Genomic DNA, 24,897 nt, shown 5'->3' with positions numbered 1-24,897 from the left:
CCTAGTCTGGTCCTCGTGTGTTATGTAGTATTTATTCTTGATTGTACTGAAAATAAATTTAGTAGTCTTAACTTTAATGTCTAAAAATGACTTCAGCAAGCACTTCAATACAAACACCGTACAGAAGTAGATTCAAAATGTTCGCCAGATGCTCTAAGATTGGCTGTTCTCGTACATACATCGCTATTTCTTTTGTATTACTTTATATGTATAGTTGGGGGTCTTATTAACTGGCGCGCCATCGGCCCACGCTGCGCCAGCTAATATTATACCCTGCAGCAAACGTACGGCCAGCTTATGTCCACAAAGGAATCAATGAGCGCTTGATAGCGTCATAGACAATATCCCCAAGCCAAATAGACACATACCTAAAGGATATCTCTCTGCGAACCCCTGGCAGCGCGACACGGCACATATGGAAGCGTATGCCCACAATGAAAAGAGGATAATGCTAAAAATCCGTACTAAATAGAGTACCCTAAGTTCCCAAGCTCCTGACAAAAACAGCCTTAAGAGTAGAGGGTAGCAAACTACGTTCAGCAGAGAATTTAAAACAAGGGGAAACATACAATATCCACCCATCGACACGTATGCAAGCCACGATATGGACTCACCAGTATGTATAAGCTTGATATGAGTCGCAATTACTGCTATCACAGCCCAATTAAGCACAAAAACGCTAGAAAATAGCGAGTGCTGACTATTGGACATGATAAGCGAGTTCAGGATCACAAATACTAACGGAGCCCAGAGATCGGTGTTATGCTTATATATCTGCGAATTCGTCTCTCTGCCAGCCCAGATTCCCATGGGGAAGTGTGGATACACTACCTCCCGCAATCGGGCATGTATGTTATCAACATCTCTCTTCAACGTTGACCGTATGCTTTCATCCAGCGTCCCACGAGCACTTTTTGGCTGTTGGCCAACATTGGTAGTAGTAGTCTCAATTGGGTCGAGTAAATCTGCTTCAATCTCAAAATCACCAAGTGTAGCAGACATAACTGATCCTAGAATCTCACAGTCAAAAAGATGATTCAGAAGGAAGGCAACAAGTGTTTTTAATCCTCAGATACTAGTATAGTATCTATCAGAGATTGTTCACGCATTTGTCGTTCATCATTACAAAGCCCGATGTTTCGAACCCGGGACACCACAGCGTCCCTACGTAGACAGAATTTCTATCCACCCCTGGCCCCACTGGGCCACGACAAGTAAAAACATCAGGCACATCCCTGACGCGCCCAACCGCCACCTCCCATTCGGAAGGTCACGTTAATCCCCTGCACTCCGTACGCGGTGATCCTTCGGAACTCCCAGCTGCACTAATAAAAACTGCAAAAAGCAATTACTGGGCCAACCAAAAACGATCTGGAAACTCGTAGGAGACAAGAAAGGACAACGGACTCATTTTCACCCATTAAAATTTTCCTTTATTTGTTATTTTAGTTAGCTATTTTGTTCTTCCTTCTACTTAATATTTTTTATGGCCATTTGTTATTTATCATAGTTTTAACGCAAAAGTAGGAAGGACAGGAAGAAGGAAGAGGGAAGAAGATAGTTAAAAACCACTAACATCTTAGTAATATCCGGAACAACTGAGAGATCAAGCTAGTTATCATCTTTTATCTACCTTTTTTTAGCAGACAAGTGTGACGATACAGAAAAAACCAAAAACCAGCTCTTAGTATAGAATAATTATGGAGACACCTACTGTGGATATTGATAACATCATTGACAGATTGTTAGAGGTTAGAGGTTCAAAACCAGGGCAGCATGTCGATTTAGAAGAGCATGAAATCCGATATCTATGTTCCAAAGCGCGTTCTATCTTCATTAAGCAACCTATTCTACTTGAGCTAGAGGCTCCTATTAAAGTATGTGAACTTATTTTAAACTAACTGAAGATTATACTTATGGCGTTTGTGAGCTTTGTTTTTGCGAGGGGCAACGCCTTCTGTTGTATAATTACGGGTGAAATTTTCTAGGGTGAGAGATTACGAGGGATTAATTTTAATTTGGTGTTTGTGTTATTGACCCATGTGACGACTACGAAGTTCAGTTATCCTACTTTTAACTAGATGGCTACACATTTTATTAATACACTATTTGTATTTTTAAACATGTTTGTTTTCATTGTTTGTGGAATATTGAGCAGCAAGAATTTTTTTGTTTATGCCCCCCCTCCAATCTTGGTAGTGGGATTCATTTTTTCAAGAATAGTGCATCAGGAAATTCATGTTTGAATACAAATTTATGTTATGACTTTATCCGACGCAACATAGGGAATCCCTATTTTGTTTAGTTTGTGCTTCCGGTTTTTATTTTTTCCTTCCATATACTTAACAAGAGATTAGGTCTTCGAAGGACAGAATCTTGGTTTTGTTCATCTGTTGGTGAAGGAGATTAGTCGGAACTCTGTTTGCATTATTATGGTGGCAAAATTTTTTAAGGGGAGCATAATAAACGAAGTGAAACATGTGAAGGAAATATTTCAGTAGAATTCCTACATCAGGGTAATTACAGCTATGCCAGTGCCATAATTGAAATTAAAACTTCTCAAATCTCACAACCCAATTCCTTTTTAAGGTTTCCGAAACAATTTACTAACGTTTTTACAGATTTGCGGTGATATTCATGGCCAATATTACGATTTGCTACGTCTTTTTGAATATGGTGGATTTCCACCAGAATCAAACTATCTTTTCCTAGGAGACTATGTAGACCGAGGGAAGCAGTCTTTGGAAACTATATGTCTACTGCTTGCTTACAAGATTAAATATCCAGAGAATTTTTTTATTCTTCGTGGAAATCACGAATGTGCCTCTATTAACAGAATCTACGGTTTCTACGATGAGTGTAAGAGGCGTTATAACATCAAGCTATGGAAGACGTTCACAGACTGTTTCAACTGTTTGCCGATCGCGGCCATCATAGACGAAAAAATCTTCTGTATGCATGGTGGTTTATCGCCTGATTTGAACACTATGGAACAGATTAGAAGAGTCATGAGACCAACGGATATTCCTGATGTTGGTTTGCTATGTGATTTATTATGGTCCGATCCGGACAAGGATATTGTTGGGTGGTCTGAAAATGATAGAGGTGTTTCGTTCACATTTGGCCCAGACGTGGTTTCAAGGTTTCTACAGAAGCAAGATATGGAATTAATCTGCAGAGCACACCAGGTTGTTGAGGACGGTTATGAATTCTTTTCAAAAAGGCAGTTGGTCACGCTATTTAGCGCGCCAAACTACTGTGGCGAGTTTGATAATGCCGGTGCTATGATGAGTGTTGACGAGAGTTTGTTATGTTCATTTCAAATTCTAAAACCGGCAGTCAAACCGAGTGCTGGCAGAGGTCAACCAAAGAAGAAAAAATAGGTGTTTATAAGGTGAAGTTAGGCTTGGAGAGAAAGAAGCGAGGTGCTACTAACTATGGTACTGCTAATGGAATACCGGCTAGGGAAATACTGTGGACACTTGGGTTTGCCGTGGTTTTTATCAATCTATTTTTACATCCCATCATTTTGTCTGGGATTTGTTAATAACATGGTGATTCAAGCAATATAATTTTTTTTAGAGTGAGATGCCGTCATTACGAACAGACAAAGCAATCATTTTTACTATTACTCCTACTAATTCTACTAAAACTACGATTACGACTATTACTATTATTGTTAGTGCTTCTTTCTTGATCTCTGCTAGCTTCTACCCGATGTCATTTCCGACACCTATTTTTTATTTCTTCTACCCATTCTACTTTGCGTTGGATTGCAAAGCAGATCATAACGACCTAAAAAAAGAATTTAAACAACTAACACGTCAGATTATTCATATTACGATGAAGAATGCTCCTTCTTCTTTCCTTATAAGCTGTTCTATTTTCTTCTATTCCAGATCAACCATCCATTTGTAATTGACACCATTCAGTTACAGTGTTCTCGCATGCGCTCATTATCAATGTGTCTTCCAATGAATGCATAATGTTTTCGATTTACTTTCAGTTTTGTTTCGAGGAAGTCATTTTCATTTCCTTTTTCTGACAACATATAATAGTCAATTGGTGATAATGTACTTTACGTTAATCCTGCATAGTGGACATATATCAATCTCCCTTAACAGAATAATGAGGATTATCGTGCTGTTGTTGATGCTGATGCCAAGGCGTATACCGCCGATTTTGACATGGAACTGCTAGTACGCATGCCCATATTGGGAAAACTGCAACATATTTATGATCTACACACCAGTAATACCTCTGCGCGTCTCGAGAATATTGATCTACAAAAAATTATCCATATTTATGACAGTTATGTATTTGGGACTCGAGAAGTAGGGGGGATATGAAGATAGAGAGTAATCATGACAGGCATGGAGGAAAAGAGGAATTTCCTGAAAACGGTCGCCCGGCTCACACTAGATTCCATCAAATATAATGAAAAAGAGTAGCAAAGGAAGTCGACTGCCTGTGCATGTGTTGTTTCATTAACTAGTGCAATTCAGGAGAATCCCAAAATTGCACGTTCGACTCTCAATAATGCCGCCGTCGTCATCTGTCACCTTGCACCCACTATTCTCATCATATCACATTCTCATCATATCATTATGTCATCATCACTATAACATCATCATTATTATCATCATCACCATCGTCATCGTCATCATCATTATCCAAAGCCTTCCCTCCACATACCTTTACCAGGTTGTGTATAGTAACTCACACCCTCTGTATTTTAGCTTTGTTAAACAAATCTCGATTTAAGTTTTAAGTATACAGTAATTTTTCAATGCTGCTTTTATACAGCATGCACTTATGTATTGTAAAACATAATATTGTCATTAGAGAAGAGTACGTAATTATAGTAAGATGTTACTGTGCTCTTAATTTTTTGCAACTAAAAAAAATCAATCCAAAAATCGAATTGGCTGTCTGCTGAAGTAGACGTGTTGTCAGCTCACGAACTTGGTGCTAATACGGTAGGAAGCAGAAAGCAACGACATATCAGGGCCAATCAGTAAGAATGAAGTTATTAACTTTTATTTGGTTTTTATTGTTTTCTTTAATCCATAAAGTTTACGCTCATAATGTTCTTTTACCCGCATATGGCCGCCGTTGTTTCTTTGAACAATTAGGTCGCGGAGATGAACTTTCAATCTCTTTTCAATTTGGTAATAGAGATCCTCAATCTTCTGAGCAGTTGACAGGTGACTTTATTGTATATGGAGCCTCTCGTGGTGAAGAATTGAAGTTCTTGAGGGATGTTTCGCATGGGGAAGTTACCATCAATGCTAATGCAGATGGAAAATATAAATACTGCTTCCTAAACGAAAGAAGCGGAATTGTAACAAAGGATGTCTCTTTCAATATTTACGGTGTGGTTTACGTTGACCTGGATGATCCAGTGTCCAACACATTGGACGGCGCCGTTAGAAGGCTATCAAAATTAACTAAGGAAATCAAGAATGAGCAATCTTACATTGTCATCAGAGAAAGAACACATAGAAATACTGCTGAATCTACCAATGACAGAGTGAAGTGGTGGTCCATCTTCCAACTTGCTGTTGTTGTAGCACAGTCCTTGTTCCAGATCTACTATTTGAAGAGATTTTTCGAAGTCACTTCTTATGTTTAAAGTTACTGTTACATGGTACAAGAATTCATGTAGATAAATCTATGTCCATGTACAGTTAAGTAGCTACATAAACGTAATCTCATTTTATTATAGTTGGCAATCGTATTCTCTTCATAACCATTATTCTGCTGGTGGGACTTTAAGCACGTGATAAATAAGAAATTCTTAACTGCATTCAGTACGTATATCACATATTAGGAGGTGCCCGGGATTATCCTTTCAGTAAAATATTAGGATTGTTAAAATGATCTGGCATTTTACGTTTTTGCTTCTATGTTAATAATATCTTACAGTGTAAGAGCCCGGATCTTAGTACGCGTAGAAATAATCTACACGTGATAGAAAAAATGGAATATTACGACCTTCAACTCTACTGTATAACAGTTATTGGTTGTGTGGCCGAGCGGTCTAAGGCGCCTGATTCAAGCGTATAGCTTACAACTGCTACAGTTGAACACTCAGGTATCGTAAGATGCAAGAGTTCGAATCTCTTCGCAACCATTTGTTTTTTTTTTTTTTGAAAAAGTCTGCCGCGTGCCCTGATAAAATTAAAACGGAGAGCAGAGTTCCTGGAGACCCTTGATATGTCGATTAAAACGTTACCTAGTACCACTATATCAAGCGACCCACTCCTAAGGTTGAAAACATAAAATACTGAGTTATTCATGGTCACACATAGCAATTTAACTCTGACTGGTCTGCTTCAGACACTAATTTCCTAATTAGGAATCAGGTCATGTGACTAGAAGAGTTTCCGAGACCTACGAAAAAAACCGTATATCTACATAATGTAATTCCAATGCGTCGCACCTTTAGATACTTTGGCATAATTGAGTGAGCAATTCGTTGTATCGGTACTATACTGTCCGCTTGGTAGCCTCAGAGTTAGATTTTGATGACCTCCATCTCTTACGTTGATCAAATTGACGCGTTTGCGTCAAGGTTTAGTCAAGATGATACATTAGTTCAGAAGTACTCGACGCTTAGTGAGTTGTTTGATGTTATTGACTCCATAACATCTTCTTCTGATTATGAGTATTTCTTGAAGACAACCATACCGCTACTTTTAGAACAATTGCGTGATGTTCCAGTATCATTAAGTTCAAGTTCTGCGGAACATAAGCTTCGGAACTTTGTATTGGAATTGCTAAATCGGTGTTTAATGAATGAAAAGTTTGAGCGATATGCAGTGGATACGACAGATGTGCTACTGAAATTCTTACGAGAAGAAAACGATGAAAACGGGGTATTATGTATGAAGATTTTGACTTCGTTGTTTAAATCTTATAAGCAGCCTTTGCAGGATAGAGTGGACACTTTAATATCGATTATACTTGATATTTACCGCAATGTGCCAGCTCTAGTGAAGGAAATGTTTGATGAAAATGGCGAAGGGGGGATACTGGATAATAAGGATGAATTTACTCCAATGCCACATGACATGGACTCCGAATCTGGTACAACCCCAAAGGAATTTAGGAATACAATGTATTCTTTAAAAAGTTTGGCAGAATGCCCTATTACTATGGTTACACTTTACTCATCTTATAAACATTTATCTACAACTTCGTTGCCACATTTTCTTCCTTTAGTGATAGATCTGTTGACTTTGGAAGTGGAGCAACAGAAGAGAGCTCGTGAAATTGCCGAAGCTCACGGTGAAAGACTAATCAATATGAATCCTGAAATAAAAAATAGAGCTGCCTTTTTTGAATTCATATTAGCTCAAATAAAAGCGACATCTTTTCTGGCATATGTATTTATTAGAGGCCATGCTCCAGAACTCTTACAGAACCATGTATCTGTGGTGCCAGATTTAGTGATGAGATTATTACAAGATTGTCCTAGCGAATTATCAACAACGAGGAAAGAGCTGTTACATGCGACACGACATATTTTATCCACTAATTATAAGAAGCTTTTCCTGCCTAAAATAAACTTGATGTTTGATCAGCGGTTGTTGATCGGGGACGGGTTTACCTCTCATGAAACTTTAAGGCCTTTGGCCTACAGTACAGTTGCGGACTTTATTCATAATGTGAGAGGAGAACTGCAGCTTGATGAGATTGAGAAAACCGTAACCATGTACACAAAATTCCTGTCAGACGATTCTTTAGCATTGACAGTTCAAATAATGAGCGCGAAGCTTTTGTTAAATCTTGTGGAAAGGATTTTAAAACTTGGCAGGGAAACTCCTCAACATGCACCAAGGGCGAAAAAGCTACTGATGGTTATAATAGATTCTTACGCAACTAGGTTCAAGAACTTGAATATACAATACGAAAATATTCTAAGAAACCATAGGATATATGAACAAAACAAAGCAAAGAAGGCAGAGGAAATACAGAAAAGAATGGAAGCTGATAATAAAGTTACGGAAGAATTTCTAAAACAATTACTTAATAATAAGGATGAACTCATACCACAGATGGATTCCAACCCAGTCGACGGTGATGGAGATGTTAAAATGGATGACACAGATGGAAGTGTTGGCATCTTTGAGCTAAAAAACTGTGCCCCAATATTATTAGCTGCACCATCAACCAGTGATCCTCTTAAGGACGCCTTTTACTTGTATCGTACTTTACTATCTTTTTTAAAGACAATTGTGCATGATGTTAAAGTGTTTAATCCTCCGTCGAACGAATTAACGACCATGAATCCGAAAATGTGGTCTGCCCTGTCTAGGGTTTTTAGCTATGAAGAAGTTCTTATTTTAAAGAAGTTATTCCATGAATGTGTAGCTGGACTTTATCTGTTTTCCAATAACCCAGGGACAAGTAATAAACCCGAGAAGAAATATTTTGATATTACTACTCCAAGTTTGCCAGTTTCTGCAACAAAAGATGGTAGGGAATTGATGGATTACTTTGCTATCATATTTATGCAAATTGATAGCCCTACTTTCAATGAGATTGTTGAAAGTGAGATTGAGTTCATGTATGAGTCTATGCTTCATGATTCCGCTCTCCTTCATGTTGCGCAGTCATTTTTAACAAGTGAGGTAACATCTCCAAATTTCACGGGCATACTGCTTAGATTCTTAAAATCGAAATTACAGCAGCTTGGTAATGTTGACAGTAATAAGTCTAATATATTGATACGTTTATTCAAGTTATCATTCATGTCTGTCAATCTATTCCCAGCTGGCAATGAGGCTGTCCTTTTACCGCATCTAAATGATTTGATTTTAGACTCAATAAAATATTCTACTACTGCTCAAGAACCACTTGTCTATTTCTATGTGATAAGAACACTGTTCAGAAGTATTGGTGGTGGAAGATTTGAGAGTTTGTACAGGTCGATTAAGCCAATTTTGCAGGTATTACTGCAATCATTAAACAGAATGATTTTAATTTCACGGCGTCCACATGAGAGAGATTTGTATGTGGAATTATGCTTAACGGTGCCGGTACGGTTAAGTGTTCTGGCTCCATATTTGCATTATTTGATGAGACCATTAGTGTATGCCCTCCAAGGGTTCCCAGAATTAATTACACAAGGTCTAAGAACTTTGGAGCTGTGCATAGATAACTTGACTGCAGAATACTTTGATCCAATAATCGAGCCAGTTGTCGAGGATGTTCTTAACGCTTTATTCAAGCTGCTGAAACCTCAGCCCTTTAACCACCAGATAAGTCATACCGCTGTAAGAATCTTAGGTAAATTGGGTGGAAGAAACCGCCGATTCCTAAAACCTCATTCAGATCTCAAGGTCAAAGGAGAGTTGGATATTGCTGTCGATGCTTTATTCAAGATACACGGTTTCAGCGACAAAGTTCCATTGTCCATCACAACAGGAATTAGTTCCGCTTTGGATATTTTATATGATTACCGAATTGATCTGCACTACCGGGAAAGTGCTTTCAAGTACTTAACAACAACTTTGAAACTTTTTATTAGTTCATCTGCAAGTTCAATCAAAGAAGTTATCCCAAGTGTACATGCGGCTGTACAAGAACTAACTGAGGGTAAGCCTGCGGCAGATGTATCATACCCTGAAACACCTGCAAGAGATAATAAAACATTAAACACTCAAGAGAAGCTGCTCTTGAAGCTATTTGAGGCTTTGTTCTTTGCGACATCAATAGAGCAGCTTAGAGATGGTAGCAAAGATCTTTTTATGCACATAGTGGATCATTTTTCTATACTTCAGCTGCACAATGCGGTAATTGAAAAACGCGGAACGCCAGAAGTTTTCACCATGGATGCAAAGCAAAGAAACAATTTGATTTCTAGTGAAACAGTACTGGATGGTATAATTTTTGGTTTATCTTCATATCTGAGCTCTGCACGAGAGCTTGCTATTGAAGGTATCAAAAAATTATGTGAAAACAGCAAAATCATTTACGGCGATAAGTTTTTGGAATATTCAAGTGTGCCTCTGTTCACCAAGAATTTAATCCATACTTTTTATGATGAAGCATACTATAATAAGATTGCCGGTGTTTTAGGTATTAAGACACTAGTTGAAGATCTTCAAGTATCAGTGGACTATCTAAGGAAATTTCAATTTGAACTTGTTACTGGTTTATTATTTGTTTTAAAGGATACACCCGAAGAGGCCCCAGAGCTTATTTGTAATGGTGCTGAGGAACTAATACTAACTATATTGAGTAAAACATGTGATGGCATTAGTGAAAAGGACCTCAACGAAAAACGGCTGCAAAATTCCTTAACAGATCTTGTATGTGAATTAAGCAATCAGAATGAAAAGGTAAGAAAGACTTGTCAGTTAGCATTGCAAACAGTCTCTGATGTAACCCAGATAAAAGTGTCAAAGTTAATGGAGCACTCTAAGAACTTTTTACTTTCCCCAATTTTTGCAAAACCTCTGAGGGCTCTACCTTTTCCGATGCAAATTGGAAATGTAGACGCTGTAATTTACTGCCTAAGTCTTCCAGACACATTTTTGGATTTCAATGAGGAGTTGTTACGTTTGTTACATGAAGCAATTGCTTTGGTTGACGCTGAAGATGTTTCGTTAGCAACTATTCCTAGAATAACCGAATACCAGACTTCTAGACAACTGATCAAGTTACGTGTGGTCTGTATCCGGCTACTAGCGCTATCTTTGAAGAGTGACAAATTCTCATATTCACAACAGGGAAGTATCAGAATTAGAATTTTGGCAGTGTTCTTTAAGACAATGTTAAAAACATCACCAGAAATCATCGAGGCTACATACCTTGGGTTAAAAGAAATACTAGCAGAGAATTCTAAACTTCCTAAAGAACTTTTACAGAATGGTTTAAAGCCAATGCTGATGAATTTATCTGACCATCAGAAACTTACTGTTCCTGGACTCGAGGCTCTAGCTCGGTTATTAGAACTTTTAATTGCTTACTTTAAGGTTGAGATTGGTAAAAAGTTGCTTGATCATCTTGATGCATGGTGCAGAATCGGTGTATTAGACACACTATTTGGGAAGGACCTACATGAACAGGTGCCGACAAAGATAATCTCTAGTATCATCAATATCTTTCATTTATTACCTCCACAGGCGGATTTATTTTTGGATGACCTTGTTTTGAAATTAATGTTGATGGAGAGAAGGTTAAGATTGCAGATGGATTCTCCGTTCAGAGTTCCACTGGCCAAATATCTTAATAGGTTTTCGAATTCTGTTCTTACGTACTTCAAGCGAAATTTGACTTCAAGGCAATTAGTTTTGTTGTTTTGTTCCATAATCCAGAAGGAAGAAGCTCGTGATCTAGCAGCGACATTTGAATCAGACTTGGATGAGTTTAATCAATATTATGTTGACAGTATACCAAATAATAGAACCAGGGTAGTGAGCTTTTTTGCGAATTCAGTTGACTTATTTAACGTTTTTGCAAAGATTAACGATGACAAGTGGTTTGTTGAGCACAGTACCATGTTATTCAAGCTCAAGAACATGTTAAGCTTGACATTGACGATCATAAATGAAGATAAATTTGATTATGACACAGTGCTATTAAGCCAGTCAATTGAAAAGTTCCAGGCGTTATATTGGCGTTATATGTATCTAAACGTTGCCGATCCGACACTGCTACTTTCCATTATAGAATTTTCTCACCTAGCTGGATTACAACTCGATCATTCATACGCCCAATATATTTACGACAATATTGTTGCAACTGATGATATTGATCAAAAATTATTATACCTCAAGGCATCGTTAGGTTTTTGCACTAGCGATAAGCCTTTAGAGGCAAGCATATATGTTTTGAAGCATATTATTAACGCAACTTTTATTTATGAAGGTCATGTTAAGGGTTCACTTTCGCGTTTTGTTAAAGACAAGTCAGAAACTCCTGGTTGGTTGCAATATTTTTATGAGCGTATCTGGAGAAATCCTAGCAACGTAATGAGGACTGACCTTGCCGGAAGGTATGATGCATTCCGTTTTGAGTTATTGCAATTGTCAGCAATATTGATTAAGTTTTCGCCAGAATTAATATCCGATATTCGCAAGGATATTATTAAGTTTGCATGGAATTTCATAAAGTTAGAGGATATTCAAGTGAAACAGGCGGCATATATGGTTACTGCATACTTTATAGCGAACTTTGACTTCCCGGTGAAAATTGTAACTCAGATTTTTGTAGCCATATTGAGATCTTTCCAGATTGAGGCTCGCTATATGGTAAAACAGTCTTTAGATCTTTTGACTCCCGTTATGCCTGAAAGACTTGCGTCTTCTGACCAGCCCAAGGCCTGGATTAATTGGGTAAGAAGGGTTATTTCCGAAAGCAATTCCCATCAAAGTGCTGCAGTATACCAATACTTGGTAAATCAAAAGGATCAATTTTTTGAGGACAGAGACTTGTTTATACCCAACTTGATTAGCCACATTGGTAAGCCAATATTATTAGCCAATCCATCTATTGAAAACCAGGTTTTGGCAGTTAATATCGCAGAACTGATATTATACTGGGAAAGGAAAGCAATGGAACAGAGACCATCTAAAGATCATGAAGATGATGTAGAAATGGATTCTGGCGGTGGTGGTGTAATATCTACTTCTCTTGCCCAACGTGAAGCTTTTGCCGCCTTTTTGGTTAGGTTCATATGTGTCAGCAATCATAGGGCTCGGGAGACTGAACTAGGCTCTCGTGCTTTAAACATTCTATCTGAGTTATTATCGACCGGTTATTTACCAGATGCTGTTGTTAAGTTATCATTTTTTGAAAAGTTTCTGGTTCAACAAGACCTGCAATCTCCTAATCTGTTGTTCTACTGTATGAATGCTTTAGATGTCCTAGACGTCATCTTTAAAAACAAGGAACCGTCATGGATTGTGAGTAATCTACCTATCATCCAGAACCTCCTAGAAAAGTGTATTAATGTAAGTCATCATGATATACAGGAGGTATTGCAGAAGGTCATCAGTACCGTGTTGAAGGTCCTCAAAGATTCAGATGTATCCTTTGAAGCTGAAGAAGAAGAAGTTCCTGCGAAAACTTTTGTAAACACTATTGTATCGACCATTATTGAGGATCTGAATGGAACATCTTCTGTGGCCGCAGGTGTTACACTAGCTTGGGTATTATTTATGTACTTTCCTCAACAAATTGATCCACATTTGCCACTAATGATGAGAACGTTTAACAAACTGTGCAAGGATCATCTGACAATATCTCAACCGAAGGATGCAGCAGCCATTGAAGAAGCAAAAATCACCACAAAACTTTTGGAAAAGATGTTTTATCTATTATCCATGAGGATTTCAGTCTTGGGGGATGCACGGAGGCCCTTCTTGTCTACAGTGGCATTGCTCATTGATCGATCAATGGATCAGAGATTTTTGCAAAAGATTGTCACAATGGCAAGAACTTGGGTGTTTACTAATGATATCTTTCCAACCGTGAAAGAAAAGGCTGCTATACTTACAAAAATGCTTGCATTCGAAATTCGTGGAGAACCCACACTCTGTAAACAGTTCTACCATATCATTTTAGAGCTATTTGAGAACAAAAACTTCAATAATAGTGAAATAACAGTTCGCATGGAGCAACCTTTCCTAGTGGGAACGCGAGTAAGTGATATACCAATAAGAAAGAAATTGATGTCAATATTGGACGCAAGCTTGGAGCAAGACATTAGAGAAAGGTTGTACTACGTTATACGCGACCAAAATTGGGAATATATTGCAGACTACATGTGGTTAAACCAAGGTTTACAATTGCTGTTTGGCGCTTTTGACAAAGAACATACATTAGCGATTAATACAGAGTTCTTAATTACTCCACTTACAGCTATCAAGGAGATTTTTCCCGATGAGGTGGAGGAAACCGTACAGGTTGGCAATAACACATTAACCGCTTTCTTAGATAACCATGGTAAATTTTTGGAGACAATTAACACGATTAAATGTAAAGACCTCATTGAGCCTCTAATTGAACTTTTCTACCAAAGCTCAACAGCTGTTTATAGGACATGGGTTGCAATTTTCCCCGTTGCTTATAAATCTATTCCAAGGAACGAGAAGTACGGTTTCATTCGCTCTTTGGTATCCCTTCTTTCAAAAGATTACCATTCAAAACAGGCAAATTCGAGACTCAATGTTGTCAATATCCTTCTAGATTCCGTTACCAAGGCAGAGTCACTTGAACTTCCTCCTCATCTCATAAAGTATCTTGCTTCCTCGTACAATTCTTGGTACCAATCTATTAATATCTTAGAATCCATGGAAGAGAGTGGCTTCATTGATAACACGAAGATTGTTGAAGCCAATGAAGACGCATTACTGGAGTTGTACGTGAGTTTACAGGAGGAGGATATGTTTTATGGTTTATGGCGTAGGAAAGCAAAATACACGGAGACCAACATTGCTTTGTCATATGAGCAAATCGGCCTTTGGGATAGAGCTCAACAAATGTACGAGACTGCCCAGGTGAAAGCTCGTAGTGGTGCATTACCTTATTCGGAATCTGAGTACTCATTATGGGAAGATAATTGGATACTTTGCGCTGAGAAGCTACAAAATTGGGATGTTTTGACAGAACTGGCAAAACATGAAGGATTTACAGATTTATTGTTGGAATGTGGATGGCGTGTTGCAGATTGGAATTCAGACAAAGAGGCTTTAGAGCAATCTATAAAGAGTGTTATGGATGTTCCAACTCCACGTAGGCAGATCTTTGAGACATTTTTAAACCTGCAAAATTTTGCTGAAAACAATAAATCAGATCAAGATATTAGAAGACTATGTGATGAAGGTATTCAGTTAAGTTTACACAAATGGTCTTCAATGCCAGAAAGGTTTACACCTGCGCATAAGTTCTTGTTACATGCATTTCAACAGTACATGGAATTCATGGAGGCTGCTCAAGCATACGCTAATTTGGCTACTACCACAGTTCAAAATCTGGAAACAAAAGCTCAAGAGATCAAAAGAGTGCTGCAATCGTGGAGGGACCGTTTACCGAACATTTGGGATGATATTAATATATGGAATGATTTAGTGACATGGCGGCAACACGCTTTCCATGTCATTAACAATGCCTATTTGCCGCTGGTTCCTGTACTGCAACAACCAAATAGCAATAGTAATATAAGCACACATGCTTACCGTGGTTATCATGAAATTGCTTGGGTTATAAATAGATTTGCCCATGTCGCTAGAAAACATTCCATGCCGGATGTTTGTATTGGCCAGTTAGCAAGAATCTACACCTTACCAAATATTGAAATTCAGGAGGCTTTTTTGAAGCTCCGCGAACAGGCAAAATGTCACTATCAAAATATGAATGAGTTGACAACTGGGCTTGATGTTATTAGTAATACTAACTTGGTTTACTTTAGTACCGTCCAGAAGGCTGAATTTTTTACACTTAAAGGAATGTTCTTGTCAAAACTCAGGGCACACGATGAAGCTAACCAAGCTTTTGCAACAGCGGTGCAAATAGATTTGAATTTGGCGAAAGCATGGGCGCAATGGGGATTTTTCAATGACCGTCGTTTGTCGGAAGAACCTAACAACATAAACTTCGCCAACAATGCAATTAGCTGCTATCTACAAGCTGCAGGTCTATACAAGAGCTCTAAAACCCGAAGGTTATTATGCAGAGTACTATGGTTAATTAGTATGGATGACGCTTCAGCTTCTCTTGCTCACGCTTTTGAATCTTTCCGTGGAGAAGTCCCCGTGTGGTACTGGGTGACTTTTATTCCTCAATTATTAACATCACTTTCACATAAGGAAGCTAAACTTGTTCGCCAGATTTTAATACGTATAGCCAAGAGCTATCCACAAACCTTGCATTTCCAATTGCGTACTACTAAAGAAGATTTTGCTGTAATACAGCGTCAGACTATGGCTGCTGTAGCAAAATCTCGTTTGCAATCAGAGAATGATAATCACCAAACTGATGATAAAGCTGCCCGTCAGCCATGGGAGTATTTGGAAGAGTTAAACGGTATCCTTAAAACGGCTTATCCATTGTTAGCCTTATCCTTGGAGTCTTTAGTTGACCAAATAAATCAAAAATTCAAAACTTCACCAGATGAGGACTTGTTCCGGTTGGTCAATGTATTGCTGATTGATGGTACCTACAACTATAATCGTTTGCCATATCCAAGGGAGAAGCCTAGACTACCTTCAAATACCGAAGCAAATCTAGTCAGATTTTCTGAGAATCTTTTGCCGCCCCATATTAGAGTGAAGTTCAACGCAGATTTCATCGACAGTAAGCCTGATTTTGACACCTACATAAAAAGATTGCGCCACTGGAGAAATAGATTGGAAGAAAAGTTGGATAAAGCACCCAAGGTAGAGAATATGGAAAATATTTGCCCTCATTTAAGCAATTTCCACCATCAGAAGTTCGAAAACATTGAAATCCCTGGACAATACTTACTAAACAAAGATAATAACAATCACTTCGTAAGGATTGCGAGGTTTTTGCCAAACGTTGACTTTGTTCGTGGAACGCATTCCTCATACAAGAGATTAACTATACGAGGACATGATGGTAGTTTACATTCATTTGCTGTTCAGTATCCTGCTGTACGCCATTCTAGACGGGAAGAGCGGATGTTCCAAATGTTTAGGCTGTTCAACGAAACACTATCAAAGAATGTACAGGCTAGGCGCCGTGATATACAATTTACATTACCAATTGCTGTGCCTTTGTCTCCGCAAGTGAGAATCATTAATGATCATAAATCCTTGGTAACTTTGCATGAAATATACAATGATTACTGTGCAAAGCAGAAAATGGACCGGGATGCTATACAAGACTTCATCACTGAGCAATTGGATGTTGCTTATCATAAAGCATTACCTACTCCTGATATAACTGCCGTCAGAGTTGAGATATTCAGTTCTATCCAATCAATGTTCCTTCCATCGACTGTCCTAAAAGACTACTTTAGGACGCTTTTCACTGACTTTGAAGATTTTTGGTTGTTTAGAAAACAGTTTTGCTCTCAATATGGCGCGTTTGTTTTCATGTCATACATGATGTCGATAAACAATCGTTCACCTCACAAGATCTTTATCAATGAAAAGTCTGGTAATGTTCATACACTAGAGATGTTACCAGCGAGATATCATTACGAGCGAGTTCGGCAATTTGTTAAATCTTTCGAAGCCAGCATACCAAGCGACGCCCCAGTGTTCCATAATAATGAAACCGTTCCTTTCAGATTAACACCTAACATTCAAAAACTGATCGGAGAATCTGCAATGGAAGGCATTTTTGCAGTTAATATCTTCGTTATTGCTCGTGCCTTGTTAGAACCAGACTACGAGTTGAATACATATCTGTCATTGTTTATTCGTGACGAGGTTATTTCATGGTACAGCAGTATGCATCGCTCTATAGTTGAAGATCCTCAACTGCGTGAAATTGTTGCTACCAATGTTGACCTGATCAGTAGGCGTATTGCTCAAATGGGGCATTTGAGTTCCTCGCCCTCGGTAGCAACTCAATACGTACTGGATGCTATAAGCGCTGCAGTCAGCCCGAGAAACTTGGCAAAAGCGGACCAAAGCTTTATGCCTTGGTTGTGAAATTACTGCACATTAATAATATTAAATACATCTAACAACTATAACATGTAATATATTTCCACTTTAGAGATTAATCTTTCATTTTCATTCATTTACGGTGAAGGTAGAATAACTTCCAATTTTTTTGGGCCATCGTCTGAACTAGAAGGAGTATCAAAACATTCGAATATATGTTTATCATTATTGTTCATCAACAGGAGATTATTTTTTACCGTATCATGTTTAAGCCAACGCTTTAGTCTGCCATGTTCCGTATAACTGTGTTTGTAAAATAATAGGGAAGAAGTCATAAGTATAGACGAAAATAATGAACATATAAAAGAAACCACAGAGATAACTACTATTCTTTCTGTCACATCAATATGAGTATTAGTTATGACAGTTATGAAGTATTCATCGGCACTCTGTTGAATAATATGAAACATAACCCAAAAGCAGAATACTGTAATAATAGATGAGATAAACGCATAAGACGCTAACAAAGAATAGACTTTAATTGATATACTCTTTCTTAACGCCTTAAATAAAACAAACTGCGATGCAATAAATAAACATATATGCACATAGAAAACCCATAGAGTCAATGTGCTACCATGCGTAATAATTTGGAACGGAAAGGCGAAAACCTGAAGGATTATAATCAAGCAAACTAAAATACAGTGTAAAATAAGGAATAAACGCGCATATGACAACGATCGGTGATCCTTTATTCTCAAAAATCTATTCGATTTCCCATCTTTAACAAGCATGTTTTATACCATCTTACTAGGCATCAGATGTTGCAGACGACACAAATATTTATCAGTCGCTTGTTTTAAATTATCGACCGTCACTAACGTCGAATATCAAAACTAATTCTCATGCTTCAAAAGTTCATATAATTTACGTTCAAAATGCACTAATGGGTTAGATGTTGGTTTAACACCATCTTTAATCCAAAACCCACGAGCTCCTATCATATTAGCCATCATTATGTCTGTAAATAACCGATCACCCACAATCGCGACCTGATTTGGGCTGTTGATGATCTTACGTTTGTAGAAGTATTCCAGAATCTCTTCACCACAACCTGGCTTCTTTACATCATGTCTAAATACCGATACTTTAGTGTTTAATTCCAATTTTGCGGCCTGTTTAAACCCTATGTCATCACCGGTGCCAGCGGTGTTACTAACAATTAATAGTTGATCTTCTGGGTAAGCTTTTCGTAGTTCTTCCCATTTATTGATGTAATCCGGCCAAATATTTAACTCATGAGGACTAGCAAAGCAATTGTCCTTGTCCAACACAACTGCTTTGATATTCTTATCCAGTGGAATTGGAAGATCGTTAAAGGTAGACACACTGACATCGGGAAGACATAATCTTGGATTAAGCAGCAATTTAAAGGAATTGAGAGTCCCACTTAAATTTAAACCTAGAACCATCTCTAAATGCTTATAAGGATCGCGTTGATGACCAGAGCCACTCAATAGCCTTATTGGAAGCTTCCATACTATGTATGCCGCTTCGTACTTTAAAGCACTTTGATCATTGAGAGAATCACTATAAACGGTGCATAATATCCGGGTAATTTAGTTTCTCAAAATTTGTCGTCTTTTACTAAAGAGCTATTTATTCATCGCCATTATTAACACTTAGAGAAGGTTCATATCTGAGGGACAAGTCCCTAAAAGTGGTCTACAACTGTATTATGTCGTCAAATAATAGTCTCTCAAAAAATAAGGCAGCGTTTAAGAGGAACCAGAGTGGTGTCTACCAATTGCAAGGCAAAACAAAAGATTCAAAGGCGGGTAGCCAATGGAAGAATATAAAATCTACGGGAAATGCTAATAAAGCAGATGTTGATGGTGATAATGATACAATTAATTGTTTAATTTGTGCCGAGCCATTAAAGTTTGCTGCTTTATCTCAGTGTAACCATACTACATGCAACGTGTGTGCATTTAGGCAACGTGCACTATATGAGAAAAAGGCTTGCTTGGTGTGCAGAACGGAGAACGAATATCTAATTTTTACTGGCAATTTGGAAGCTAAATATAGTGACTTTGGTGATAAAGATATTGTGAGCACTGATGAGAAGCATGGTGTTAAGTTTACCTCGGCAAGTGCGCAAGAAGCAACTGAGAAATTGCTAAAATATCATTGTCCATATGGAGATTTGGGCACTACTGAATTGAAGAACTTTAAGAGCTACAGTGCCCACTTAAAAGATGTACACAAGCGTACGATTTGTACTATATGTGAAGAACACAAGAAAGTGTTTCCTTATGAGTTACAGATAATGTCTCCAAACCAGCTAAAAGCGCATAATATATCTGGAGACAAACGCGGTTTTAAAGGACATCCATTATGTGGATTTTGCTCAGGCCAGAGGTTTTATTCCGACGACGAATTGTACATACACATGCGTGAACGGCACGAGAAGTGTCACATTTGTGACCAAATCAATCCTTCCCAACCGCAGTATTTTAGGAATTACGATGATCTCTTTGAACATTTTAAACATGCGCATTATGTGTGCACAGTGAGAACTTGCCTGGACTCCAAGTTTGTTGTATTTCGTGAGGACTTAGATTTGCAGGCCCATATTTTAAAAGAGCATGCTAATTTGACAGGTTCTAAAGGGTACATATCTGTTAACTGGGATCGAAGATACCGCTCCGAACTATCGTCTAATTTTTCGGCAAATATCTCAACTGCAGTCTTCGGCCAAGGCTCTAGTTCGTCAGCTACATTGGGGTCTTCATCAGCCGCTTCCCAGATATCTCCAGATATGAGGCAGAAAAGAATGGAGGAACGTGCCAGACATTATTTAAATAATTCTCAGGAAAGCATGCAGTCATTTCAGCAGATCAATAATGAATATAAAAGCGGTACCATATCTGCTACGGAAGTCTTGAAACGCTATGAGCAACTGTTTAAAGATCCAAATTCGGATGTCTTCCTACTAATAAATAATTTTGCGCAAACTTTCCCGGAGAGTTCCACTCGCTACAGAGAGTTGAATTCAATCTATGAAACTGAACAGAAAAGACGTGATAGAATACTAAAATTTCCTTCTTTGTCTAGCAATCCTTGGGAAACCGCGCCTGTTGTTGGAGCAGGTTGGGGCGGTAACTCATCATACAAGGCTGGCAGGGCCTCCAAGCATAACTTCCCGTCATTAAGCGAAGTGCATCCCACAACTTCCTCATCTTCTCATTCTGTTAAGGTCAAACCATCCCCTTCTTCATTATCTAAGATTTCTTCAACTCCTAAATCCAGACATGTGGTGAATACGAGGCCCAAAGCCAATTTAGTACCCAATTACCTTGAAAACAGAACGAATTCAGCAGAAATAAAGAAATCCTCTTCGAATTCAGCTCTTTTCCCGCCTTTGACTACTAATACTAAAAAAAAAACTTACAAACCAGTGAACGATCATTTAATAATAGACCCGAAAACCTGGGGACAGCTAAAAGATCAACAAACTGCAAACGACGAGACTTCATCGAGCGAACCAAACGTTGGCAGCTCATCAGATCAAAATGGAAAGAAGCGTAAACAAAAACGGAAGGAGGTACTGTTTCATTTCGGACTTTGATGCATATTAGTAACAGCTCAGGACTATGTGGATGTAAGATGCTCGGTATATTACTGTAATAGCATATTAAGTGATTATTTTCAGAGGGAATTTATTTTTATGTACTAATACTGTCTAATTGGCAGTACAGACTGCTTCGAACAGTGCTGCCTGCATAGTGGACATTCCTGTCTACTGCTACACCATTGAATTATGCAATGCCAGCAGAACATATGGCCACAGGGTAAACAACTTGGTTCAACCATATCTACAAGACACAATATACACTTGCGAGATTGTTCAGGGATAAAAGACAGAGTCCCAGCATCATTCAAATCCAACTTCTGATATGTTCCCTCTGTTGGTATTCCTGAAACCACTCCAGTTTTGTCAGATCCATCATTTGTCGACCTTTTTATATACCTTGTTTTCAGCTTACCGACTAAAGGCGCAATCTTAACAAGAAACTGCAAGAACACAATTCCTCCAAGGATCCTGTATGTTCTCGAATTGGACATCCGTAATTTACTTTCTTCCTCACTCACATCATGACTAATTGCATACCGTAAACCGAAAACCCTTTTGGATAGTTGATAGAACTTACCCGATATATAGAACGTTAGTATATGTAAATTCAAAATGTTATTGATGACATCTTTAAAAGTCAAATCCCTTAGATAATCCAGGACCTCATTCTTGTTTTCATTATCATCATATTCGGACTCTTTTATAAAGCTCTTCTTGACTCGATTGAATACTTTTGCAAGGAAATACGGTAGCACAGTGTAAGACAGAATAAAAAGTAGACGTCGCCACTTTCTCACAAGCCTGGTACCATTCCTATCAACATATATTAAGTCCACGTATTCTTCTCCAAGTGTTCTCTTGTTTCTTAGAGTAGTTACAATCAAATAAAGCAATTTTGAGCCTATTGAGATGTTTCCAGAATAACGATTGGCAAAAAGCTGGCCAGCCATAGACTTTAAAGCATCTTCAAGCTTTTTGCCCAATAGCGAGACAGCATATGAATCCTTCTGATGAGCTTGGACTGTAGAATAGCACTTTTCGTTAGTAAGACAGATTATTTCCGAAGTTATAAGAATAATACCATTAATACGTACCAATACTAGGCGCATCCGCGAAAGGAAAGAATGGACGATCGTTATTCATTGCATAGATGTCAAATATCAGCCTCTTGGAACTTTGGAAGATGTTTTAACACACTTCACGTGATGATTTAGAACTGGTGAGCTTTCTACATAAATTGAAGACCAGAGAAATTTCAACTAAATCCCCAGTAATAAAATATCTACCCCACCCACTGCACAATAAAAGCAATGGATACTAAGCAGTTAATTGAACTGTTTAGGAAAGATCTAAAGGTCGAACACGATTCCAGTAATTATACTAAGGCTCTAGATGAACTATTTGGAGGTTCTGTAAAGTTATCTGCTGATGATATTGAAGAATTAGTGATAAGGTCAGTTAATGATCATAGCAGCTCAAGAAAACATTTTCTAAAGTATTTAATAGAAAGGCCTGGAAATGTGCTAGATATTATTGAGAATGGCCATACGAGGGTTATATCAGCAGTGATTGACAGTTTTCAAAATGCTCAAGATACACTACCCTTAATTAATGAAATTGCAAGAAGAGTGAAACATAACGACAATGTTGGGTGGGAACTAAAATTGCTGTATCAATTGCTGAATAAATACAATTATAAATATCAGGATGTTGGGCTTTTTGTGCGATACTTGCTTAGAAGAATGGGCGAACAGCAAATTAGATCGTTAGCATTGTTACTCTTCGTTGTACTGGAAAATAAATACAGCAAAGAGTTTCGCAATGACTTTTATGAAGTTATGAGCTCTTTACTGGTTGAGACAGAGGCCGATTTTGAAACTTCAATGGTGATAATATTGGAGGCTCTGGGGGAGCTGTATCCAGTTTTAACTGATAGTTGCTCCAAGGTATTTTTGTCAAAGGACATGCAAACTGTTCTAAGGGACAAAATGTTTAGAAAACGAGAACTGATCTTGAAAGCGCTTGTTCTACTTTCTGTTGCATGTATTGACGAGCCTATCAGGAACTACGTTGCAGAGCGGTATACTTCGGTACTGGAGAAATGGTTGGATGATAAAGATTTCGGTTTACTGGCTGCTTTGGTGCTAGTTAAATCTAGGTCTTTTTCAAAGTTGAAGAGCACTAACATCGAAAATCTAAGAGATCTGTTTATAGAGAATTTAGAATCCACGAACAACAAGAATTTAGATGCTGTGGTCGAGGGTCTTACCTATTTGAGCTTGAAGCCCAGTGTAAGAAATGCACTTAGATCGAACTCCGATGCTTGCCTCTCGTTAGTTCAGCTTGCTATGGAACCCTCTACTAGCGCATCCATAAAATATGGTTGTATAGTAATATTGGTGAATCTGACAACATTACCGAGGGAAACTACTCCGGAGCAGTCTTCCCTAAATTCATTAAGGGCTTATGCAGAATTAAAAACAAAGGCAGAAGAAGAGGTTGTTCCGGAAGATGAAGACCAAGTTCTAGGATTTATAGAGGATTATATTCTGGAGACACAGCTTATAGGGAAATTAAAGTCACAATACAGCGACATGATGCACAGTTGCAGAGAGCAATTTGCCAAATTGATCTATAACGCTACCAGAGAGAGAAGACTAGTTCCAGAATGTGTTAAACAGGGAGCAACTTCTGTCCTACTGGAATATTTGGCTAATTCGCCACAACAAAGCGCCTATCGGATATTTGCAACACGTGCCTTAATCAGAATCTTAATAAAAACCAACCCCGAGCTCCTGTTTAACCGCTACTCGCCTTTGAACGCTGTTCCCTTCATATTTGAACTACTCCCTAGTCTGGATGGTAGCGATGACGAAGCGCTCCTCAATTTAATCACCATTAAGGATTCCTATGAAGCCCTTCTTGCGTTGACGAACTTGGCAACAATGAGTAGTAGTGATATTCTATCTAAATTAATTGTATCCAACAAAAGTTACTGGATGAAGATCATGAACGGTATTCTCGACGAAACAGTCGAAGTCAGAAGGTCAACTCTAGAACTTCTATGCAACCTAATGGCACAACCCTCCAACATTGCAGCAAAATTCTTCAACTTTAAAAATCCTGAGAGCGTCAAAAATTTTGATATATTGGTAGAGCTATTACGCCTGGAAGATGTTCAATCTCAACGCGCCGTTGCAGCTATATTTGCCAATACCGGAGGAACAATACCGTTTATTGCGGAGGAATTGCTGCAAAAGAAGAAGCTCATAGACTTTGTTTTAGATACCCTAATTGAGCAATACGAGGATGAAGAACTGAGTAATAGGCTACTATTTTTCATCGACGCCCTGCTTGATGTTGTAAAGCCTGGAGACTTTAATCCATTCTTTCAAAACACTAAACTACAAACCGCATTAAAGAAATTCACAGACGCAAGAAAAAGTGATAATACCCTCACTCAGCAGTTGATAAAATCAATAAAGCCAAAGGTCACTTAGAGCTGACTATTCTTACCATAGGTTTCTGATTTGAACACCTCTCGTGAAAAGCGATCTCAATTCAAAATGGAAACTTAGCCTTCCCTTGTTATCTACTCACGTAATGTTACACATTTCAGTTTTATATAACTAAACTATCAACTACAGTGTTCTTGCGGTGGATGTT

The 24,897-nt window shown here is 38.2% G+C and overlaps 9 protein-coding genes and 2 non-coding genes across 11 annotated transcripts; 6 read left to right on the top strand and 5 right to left on the bottom strand.

Annotated features, from left to right (window-relative positions):
* Window positions 1-312: 312 nt before the first annotated feature.
* YIP4 (Yip4p) lies at window positions 313-1,002 on the bottom strand (the record flags this gene model as incomplete). The annotated part of the gene is made up of 1 exon (XM_018131244.1): window positions 313-1,002. One exon carries the CDS (start codon window positions 1,000-1,002, stop codon window positions 313-315), a length of 690 nt encoding a protein of 229 aa, XP_017986868.1.
* Window positions 1,003-1,036: 34 nt separating this feature from the next.
* AW171_hschr31729 lies at window positions 1,037-1,069 on the bottom strand. Its single transcript, XR_001930088.1, has one exon. It is a non-coding gene; the product is annotated as an HCLSNR52 (small nuclear RNA).
* Window positions 1,070-1,700: 631 nt separating this feature from the next.
* GLC7 (type 1 serine/threonine-protein phosphatase catalytic subunit GLC7) lies at window positions 1,701-3,383 on the top strand (the record flags this gene model as incomplete). Its single annotated transcript, XM_018131245.1, has 2 exons — window positions 1,701-1,877; window positions 2,622-3,383. The coding sequence occupies 2 exons, from the start codon at window positions 1,701-1,703 to the stop codon at window positions 3,381-3,383; spliced, it is 939 nt and encodes a 312-aa protein (XP_017986867.1).
* A 1,640-nt stretch (window positions 3,384-5,023) lies between these two features.
* EMP24 (Emp24p) lies at window positions 5,024-5,635 on the top strand (the record flags this gene model as incomplete). Its single annotated transcript, XM_018131246.1, has 1 exon — window positions 5,024-5,635. One exon carries the CDS (start codon window positions 5,024-5,026, stop codon window positions 5,633-5,635), a length of 612 nt encoding a protein of 203 aa, XP_017986866.1.
* A 389-nt stretch (window positions 5,636-6,024) lies between these two features.
* AW171_hschr31726 lies at window positions 6,025-6,136 on the top strand. The gene is made up of 2 exons: window positions 6,025-6,062; window positions 6,093-6,136. It is a non-coding gene; the product is annotated as a tRNA-Leu (tRNA).
* A 394-nt stretch (window positions 6,137-6,530) lies between these two features.
* On the top strand, window positions 6,531-17,639 carry TRA1 (histone acetyltransferase TRA1; the record flags this gene model as incomplete). The annotated part of the gene is made up of 1 exon (XM_018131247.1): window positions 6,531-17,639. The coding sequence occupies one exon, from the start codon at window positions 6,531-6,533 to the stop codon at window positions 17,637-17,639; it is 11,109 nt and encodes a 3,702-aa protein (XP_017986865.1).
* Window positions 17,640-17,731: 92 nt separating this feature from the next.
* On the bottom strand, window positions 17,732-18,388 carry AW171_hschr31724 (HCL283Wp; the record flags this gene model as incomplete). Its single annotated transcript, XM_018131248.1, has 1 exon — window positions 17,732-18,388. One exon carries the CDS (start codon window positions 18,386-18,388, stop codon window positions 17,732-17,734), a length of 657 nt encoding a protein of 218 aa, XP_017986864.1.
* A 102-nt stretch (window positions 18,389-18,490) lies between these two features.
* Window positions 18,491-19,066, bottom strand: GEP4 (phosphatidylglycerophosphatase; the record flags this gene model as incomplete). The annotated part of the gene is made up of 1 exon (XM_018131249.1): window positions 18,491-19,066. One exon carries the CDS (start codon window positions 19,064-19,066, stop codon window positions 18,491-18,493), a length of 576 nt encoding a protein of 191 aa, XP_017986863.1.
* Window positions 19,067-19,332: 266 nt separating this feature from the next.
* HEL2 (E3 ubiquitin-protein ligase HEL2) lies at window positions 19,333-21,225 on the top strand (the record flags this gene model as incomplete). The annotated part of the gene is made up of 1 exon (XM_018131250.1): window positions 19,333-21,225. The coding sequence occupies one exon, from the start codon at window positions 19,333-19,335 to the stop codon at window positions 21,223-21,225; it is 1,893 nt and encodes a 630-aa protein (XP_017986862.1).
* Window positions 21,226-21,329: 104 nt separating this feature from the next.
* On the bottom strand, window positions 21,330-22,374 carry PEX10 (ubiquitin-protein ligase peroxin 10; the record flags this gene model as incomplete). Its single annotated transcript, XM_018131251.1, has 2 exons — window positions 21,330-22,252; window positions 22,326-22,374. The coding sequence occupies 2 exons, from the start codon at window positions 22,372-22,374 to the stop codon at window positions 21,330-21,332; spliced, it is 972 nt and encodes a 323-aa protein (XP_017986861.1).
* A 167-nt stretch (window positions 22,375-22,541) lies between these two features.
* On the top strand, window positions 22,542-24,731 carry SHE4 (She4p; the record flags this gene model as incomplete). Its single annotated transcript, XM_018131252.1, has 1 exon — window positions 22,542-24,731. One exon carries the CDS (start codon window positions 22,542-22,544, stop codon window positions 24,729-24,731), a length of 2,190 nt encoding a protein of 729 aa, XP_017986860.1.
* Between the last annotated feature and the right edge of the window lie 166 nt (window positions 24,732-24,897).

This window comes from Eremothecium sinecaudum, chromosome III (genome assembly GCF_001548555.1).
Source record: "Eremothecium sinecaudum strain ATCC 58844 chromosome III, complete sequence".
NCBI lineage: Eukaryota > Fungi > Ascomycota > Saccharomycetes > Saccharomycetales > Saccharomycetaceae > Eremothecium > Eremothecium sinecaudum.
The sequence above is the reverse complement of the archived record's forward strand: the minus strand, read 5'-3'. Positions and strand labels throughout refer to the sequence as shown.